General features: G+C 41.0%; 1 protein-coding gene across 1 annotated transcript; it reads right to left on the bottom strand.

The window, feature by feature from the left end:
* Positions 1-2,720: 2,720 nt before the first annotated feature.
* On the bottom strand, positions 2,721-6,237 carry LOC149837595 (receptor protein-tyrosine kinase CEPR1-like). Its single transcript, XM_090008071.1, has 2 exons — positions 3,603-6,237; positions 2,721-3,223 (listed from the first exon to the last, which is right to left on the bottom strand). The coding sequence occupies exons 1-2, from the start codon at positions 6,235-6,237 to the stop codon at positions 2,859-2,861; spliced, it is 3,000 nt and encodes a 999-aa protein (XP_089864197.1). The 3' UTR covers positions 2,721-2,858.
* Positions 6,238-7,297: the final 1,060 nt, after the last annotated feature.

Raw genomic sequence — 7,297 nt, forward strand, 5'->3', positions numbered from 1 at the left:
GTTTTGTTATTTGAATGAATTTTGCCAAAGAAGTCAATGAATTTCTGAGAAGTTCACATACATCTCATTCCACTCTTTGCATCATTAGTAGTACTCATTTTTTCCCGATTATTGTGAAAAGAAAACTTGAAGGTCAAGCCCTTTATAAGAAGACTATAAAATGAAGAAGCTTGCAGTGAAATAGAAGGATAATTCTCTTTGTAAAGCTTAAACATAGCAAAGGATGAATCATAAGGGGTATATTGAGTCTCATGGTTTAAGACCATGATGATTCACTTAGATGAAAAACTCTTTAAGCTGAAGGATGACAAGACTACCTTTCATTGTGTCTTTTCTCCTTATCACCTCTTTTGGTCAGTCTTGTAGACTTATTCGTCTTATGCTCTGGTACCTTTTACTCTTAAGTCTTGTTTTCAACATTAAAAAAATGACTAAGTTGGTTATATCATTGTACAAAGAAAAACCTCCCATTTAGGCCTTATGCTGAGGTATTTTTTTTATTATATGAAGAGGAACATAAAAAAAGGTTCTAAAAAAATATAAAAAAAAAAGATAATAAGAAGAAAAAAAAGACATTATTGAAAAAAAAAGTGTGAGAAAGCTCCAAAATTTTCAGTGATTCCTCTACAATTAAAGATCTCAAGTAAGAGATGCACATGATTCCTTTCCCACTTGTTTTTCTTTGAGCCTCACATTCAAGAATGTCATGTCCAACCTTCACTGGTACCCCTTTTAAGTCTCCTAATACCCAAAGTTAGAAAAAAAATGAAGTTATTACCATTTCATCAGTTACCATCATTATCACCATGCACTTTGTTTTTCAAAGTTCAATAATCTGTGTCCTATTTGATTCCTTCAAAGTCTTTGAAAAATGATTGGCCGCTTAGAAATATTCAATATGGATTAGTTTGATGCAAGCCTTGAAGTGAGGAGGTTAAAGTGCATCAGATTGAAAAGTCCTAGGCTTTTATGTGCTTAGTGACTAGTCACTTTGAAAGTTGAAGGTCAAACAAAAGATTTGTTTTAGTGAAGAAGAACAAACTTATTTATTTTATGATAACTTTCATTAGGGGCAAAAACTAAAAAGTGAAGATCAATATTGGCAAAGAATCAAAATGTTGTTGAGTAATGCAAGTTGCACACACTGACTTATGCATTCACTCTTCTCATGTATGCAACACTTTTCATGGCAAGTAATGCAAGTTGCACACACTCACATGCATTTACTCTTCTCATGTCTAAAGTTATATCCATTCATATTAAAGTTTTCATTTTCAAAATATTTAGCAAATGATAATTTCTTCATTTTCTTTTAAAAAAATATTTTTAGATTTAGGTCATCATACACATTGCATTTCATAAGTCTCAGCATGATACTCAACATTATATCATGCACCATTATCATTTATAAATAGCATCTTTGTCTTGCCATTTGTTCGTCATGAAGTTTGTTAACATCATGATTTGATTGTTTCATCCATAGCATTTATATTGCAATCATTCGTTTATAACATCTCATTTAACCCACAAAGGTCTACAAGTTGATCTTACAACCAGATTTGTTTTGACAAATTTTTTTATAATCTTTATCAATCTTATCCAAATTGAGTTTTTCACAATGCATAGATCATTGTCATAGCTTTTGCAAGAAGTGTCATTTTCAATCAATCTTTTAAAAATGTCTTTGTCTGGTTGCATAATGTTTTGCTTGTTTTATCTTGAGACCGATAGTTGGTCGTCGGCAAGACCTCTTACTTTGTACGGCTACTCATTATGTTGGGGAGATCCTCGTGCGAAACAAAGTTTCTTTTTTGTCTTAATACCGATGGTTGGTCGTCGACAAGACCCTCCAACCTTGAACGGTTGATTATCAAGCCGGAGAGTGAAGAATGTCTAAAAATGCAATTTATCAACATAGTTAGTTTTTGACAAAGATGTCAATATCGTATTCAAGCACGCTAATGTCAAGTGTCTTCTGCATTATTTTCTTAAAAAATAAATTATCTTGATAACTTGCTTCGTGATCATCCTGATCAAAATGAGTTTGATCATAACATTTTATCATGTCATGTCATATGCATTTTTCTGCATGTTACTAACAAGCTTTATTGCAGCTGATATAGTTCTTAGAAGACTAGTTATCCCAGTTGTCCTATTAAAAAAACCCCACTCAATCCTAATTTATGATCTATCTTGTAAATAGTTGGACATTAGGTCCTTAAACTATCCCACGTATTAATTGCTGTTGGTTTGCTCGTCATCCAAACATAGCCCAAGTGGAAGGTGTTTTTCAAAACTGGGTTGAAAACTCAATTTCTCCCCAAAGCCGGTTTGCCTAAGACTTAGTTTGGTGGCATCCAAACAACCACCAAACTAAGTTTTGTTGGTAAAATCTGGCTAGACACCCAAAACCAAGTTCTCAACTTGGTTTTGCCTTGAAGGTTCTCGAGAGCTCCTCTTAATTAAACAGCATCCACATGAAGGTATTTTTGTCACAACCAAAATAAGAGGCTCAAACTTTTCTAAAATTGATGTGGATGACCTCACAACTCCCAATCCCCTACGGCTAGCATTATGGGATCTTCATATGGAACCCTTAGCAGCCAAACCATAGGTTAGAACTCAGTTCCTTTTTATTTATACTATCCTGCCTGATCAATCATTCTGAAAATTACACGAGGAATATATACGCAAAAGGCATCCCTAAAAGCAACTCAATCTTTGTCGGTCTCTATGAAATATGCTCAGTGTGATTATCAAGCAGTGTTTCCATTCTTTTTTTATTTACAAAAGGGAAACCGGCATCATCTTTTTGTTATCTCTCTTTTTCATATGATTAATCACATGAATCTTGATGTTCAAGGCTGGTTCTTCATCTTGGTGAATGATTTGCAAGCACCTAACCTATGAGCAGGATCGGCTTCCAGAAGCATGGTGACCACCTCTCTCATGGCGGGGCGGAGCGCTGGTGAACTGCATGTGCAACGCATCGCAATCAGCAATGCTTGGAATATCTCGCACTTGAACGAAGCCGATATTCGTTTGTCGAGGACGTCGGCTGCGCCTTCCTTTGTTGATGCCTTGCGTGAAACCCAGAAGGCTATGCTCTTGTTCTCACCGAATTCTGCTTCCAATGGCTTCCGCCCGCTGATCAATTCCATCAGCACCACACCAAAGCTGTATACATCACACTTCGTGGTTGCCTTGGATGAATAAGCATACTCTGCATTCATTCATGGATACATATATAGAGATGGCCATGATTAACTAGGATCATTTTGCCAATACGCGCAAAGTAAGATTGAGTGGTAACTGCCTAAACGAAACGCAGGCGCGTGCGATGGACGCTCAGCGCTCAAAAGATGCAAAACAATCTAGTGGCTTTGTAAGGTAATATATATCGACCATTTGCACCTCTACTAATGACGAGCACGATGGTGGCGGTGAATGAAAAGAACCTAGGAAAGAAGGTCTCGGCTTAAAAAGGAGAAATTAGAGCAACTCACGTAAACTAGGGACACTTATTTTTGCTTATGCGAGACAGGGAAATGTACTCTTAAATGCATCACAAACGGAACGTGAAATGATGGGAAAAGGATTACCTGGTGCTAAGTATCCGTATGTCCCAGCTATGACACTTGTGAAATCACTCCCTCCTTGAGCTTGAAGGACCTTGGCTACTCCAAAGTCAGCAACTTTGGGTTGAAAATCTGCATCCAAGAGGATGTTTGCAGACTTGATGTCTCTGTGGATTATGGGTGGTGAAGAATCATGGTGAAGGTAGGATAAACCCTGAGCTACTCCCACTGCAATTTGATGTCGTGCAGGCCAATCCAACAAGCTCCTCCCTGCTTGATGAAGAGCATCCGATAGATTTCCATTGGGCATGTACTCATAAACAAGTAGATTGGAATCTGCATTTGAAAAGCAACAATAGAGTTTCACTATGCTTTTGTGTCTAATGCTTCCCAGCGTTTCCACCTCTGCTTTGAGCTCCATGTCTTGATAGATTTGATCAGTAGTTGGGTTCTTTGTCTTCCTTGTCCAGAACTTCTTCACTGCCACCGACTCACCGCAGTTCATCTGAATTTTGTAGACCGTCCCAGATCCCCCATGGCCAATTACATTCTTTTGGTCCAAGGATTCTAGGATTTCATGCAAGTCGAAATTGAGCTTGTGAAAGCACTTGATATCCCAAGAAACGGAATCAAGCGCACAACCTTGGCCTTCCATCATTACATTCTCTTTAGCTAACCAATGTTTGAAGAATGAAAGGAGGCCTAGGAAGACAGCCATCACTGAAACTCCAATTACCCAGATACTATTGAGCCTCTGTTTCTTTATAGGGATTGCACAATAAGGGAAAACAGGGTTCCCTGTGTCTAGATGCTCTCTTACGCATAAACCCGGATTCCCTACCAAATTGTCAGCTAACCCTACCATAATCATGCAGGTTGTTGGCACTGGACCAGACAACTGATTGTTAGAGAAGTCTAGTGAATTGGGTAATAATTTGCAGAGGCTTTCCAGGATAGGCCCCGTTAGTTGATTATTTGAAAGGTTGAGGAGATTGATAGACTTGAGTAAGGACAAGGATTCAGGGATCGATCCCACCAAATTGTTCTCTTGAACCAGTAACAGATTAAGGAGCCTCAGCTCTCCAAGTTCTGCTGGAAGAGACCCTGAGAACAGATTTCTGCTGAGATCAAGTTTAATCAAACGTGAAGCACCACATATCTCTGGTGGTATCGGCCCAGAGAATCTGTTCCTCTCAACATATAATTCAGATAAATTCTTTGCACCTATTATGTTGGGAGATATTGTTCCTTCAAAATCATTGGAACCCAGATCAATTATGGAAACAAGGGGTAGTCCCCAGAGTTGATCCGGGACCTTACCTGATAACCTGTTCTTACTCACCCTGAACCTGATCAAACTGTTGCAACTTGCATAAGACTCGGGCAACTCACCCGAGAAATTGTTCTCGAGTACTAGAAAGTACATCAGTTTCCAGGCTCTGCATATTGATGGTGGCAATGGACCAGAAAGTCTGTTCGTCGATACGTCGAGGAGCTCAAAGTTTGAAAATTCACCAAGGTTTCGAGGCAGCTGGCCTGTCAGGTGGTTCCCATAGATAGAGAGTCTGGCCAGTCGCGTAGAGTTTCCTATTACGTCAGGTACATTTCCGATGAGGCTATTATTGTACAGTTGCAGCGTCTCGAGGACCGGCAGGCGGCATAAAGCTTCCGGGATGCTTCCAGTGAGTTGATTAACAGAGACATCCAAATCTCTCAGCCATGTCAAGTTACCAATCTCCACTGGAATTTCCCCGCTAAGTTGGTTGTAGTACAGCTCCAACTGTGTTAAGCTCTGCATCCGTCCAAGCTCCGGTGGAATACGGCCTGTGAGGTAGTTCCCGCTGAGCTCGAGATCTTGCAGCCATGTCATGTTTCCGAAACCCACCGGAATCTGGCCGGTTATCGAGCAAGTGCTCAGAATCAGAGCCCTCAAATTGGTTAGTCGGAATATCCCTTCTGGCCGCTCCCATGGGCCGAAGTCGGGATTTTCGTTGAAATTCAACAGCACAATTTCGGTCAGGTTAGCTATGGACATGGGGAAGCGACCGGAGAACCGGTTCCAAGACACGTCCAGAACAAGCAATGATCTTAAGGGCGAGAGATCTGGCAGGCTCCCGGAGAATTGGTTATTGCTCATTTTGAGCACCTCGAGATGAGAGCAGTTGGTGATGCCAAGTGGGAAATCGCCACGTAGCAAATTGTCGCCAATCGAGAGGGTGCGCAAATCTGGCAAGTACGTGCATATATCAGACGGGAACTGACCTGTGAGAGACCAACCAGAGATGTCGATGCCTATCACCGAGCCGATGACATCACAAGTGACACCATCAAATCGGCAGTAACGAGGGGCGGCAGCGGCAACAGCAGCAGTAGCAGAGTTCTTCTGCAGGGGGGGTGATGATGATGGTGCTGTATCGTCGTCGTTCCATTTCTCCAAAGAGGCGCCAGAAAGCGACTTCTTAATCACATGAGAAAAGAACTCTGATTGATTGAAGAAAGTTGTTTGGAAAGAAAAACCGAGAAAAGAGTAGATAAGCAGAAGAGGCACCAGAAGAAGGACGTTGTGGATGTCCATGAAAGGAGAAGTTAAGGAGATCGAGTGGCTGTTGTTGTTGCGTTGCAAGAAAAGGGACAGAAAAGGGTGGCGATATAAATGCATGCCACCAAGACGAAGGAATAAAAAAAAGTGAAAGCAAAGGATGCATTTGAGATTAGGAGGCATCCGTGTCTCCTTTTTTATTTATGCCCACTAGGAACAGGGCCGCGCAACGCCTGCAGCATCTCTCTGTATGTAATATTACAATCACATATAAATGCATGTTTCTCTCTCTCTCTCTCTCTTTTTGTGGGTGTGTATGTAGAGGCTGTCATTTGACGCTAGGTGAAGCTGTCATAAGTGTCGCCTTGGTGGAATTATCACAAGTGTTGGTTCTCTTTAGGCAAAGCAAGATGCTGCCTAAAACAAATTGATAAGGGGATAGGCACAATATTCACATCTTCATACTGGCTTTTTACATGAAAATGACAAGCAATCTTTCACTATCAACCTCCACTTGGTGTCCTGACATAACGAGAAAATTCCTCTAAAAGGAGGGGAAAAAAAGGCGTAACATAGTGAGAAAATGAAAGAAAGAAATTCGAAGGAAAATGACTGCCCCACCTATAAATCAAATATATGTTGAAGGAAACAGGTGGTGTAATTGTGACGCACCACCTAAAGCGATCTGCGATTCTTGGCAAAATTCTCTTCGCTTTTGTTGTTAATTCTCAAGCTACCACCCTCCATGACTAACATGGTAAAACTGCAATGTTTTTTTTATTTTTTATAACTCAAAGAAACTGCACCCGCACAAAGACCCGGTCTTGTTGGCTCAGCCTGCCATACCTGGTCATCGTGCCGGTAACGTAAAACTCTGAGGCTAGGACCCCTGCCCCCAGGGCCTATGCTAAGCATTGACTTGCACATATAGGATTGAACCTTGATTGCCCGTCCAGCAGCCAAGGCCGCCACCCCATGACGCCAACCCCCCCCCCCCCCCCCCCCATTGGGGCTAAAACCACGATGGTTGCTTTGAACTTTACACAGTTTCTGCAATAACAAATCACTGCCTCGATTTGTGAAGATTGTACTTCGTAAACTGAATGCATGATCAATGTCTTTTAGACTATGTTTGGGAGCCTTGTAATGGGATTGAAACAACACTGTTGCCAAAATACCA

The sequence above is a fragment of the Nuphar pumila genome, chromosome 5 (genome assembly GCF_984573655.1).
Source record: "Nuphar pumila chromosome 5, dmNupPumi1.hap1.1, whole genome shotgun sequence".
Classification (NCBI taxonomy): domain Eukaryota; kingdom Viridiplantae; phylum Streptophyta; class Magnoliopsida; order Nymphaeales; family Nymphaeaceae; genus Nuphar; species Nuphar pumila.

Bases quoted from the DNA above. Each gene is read 5' to 3' on its own strand.
- LOC149837595 (XM_090008071.1), bottom strand. From the start codon at position 6,237: ATGCATTTATATCGCCACCCTTTTCTGTCCCTTTTCTTGCAACGCAAC. The intron at 3,224-3,602 runs GTAATCCTTTTC...GAATGAATGCAG, and splicing joins ATACGGATACTTAGCACCAG to AGTATGCTTATTCATCCAAG.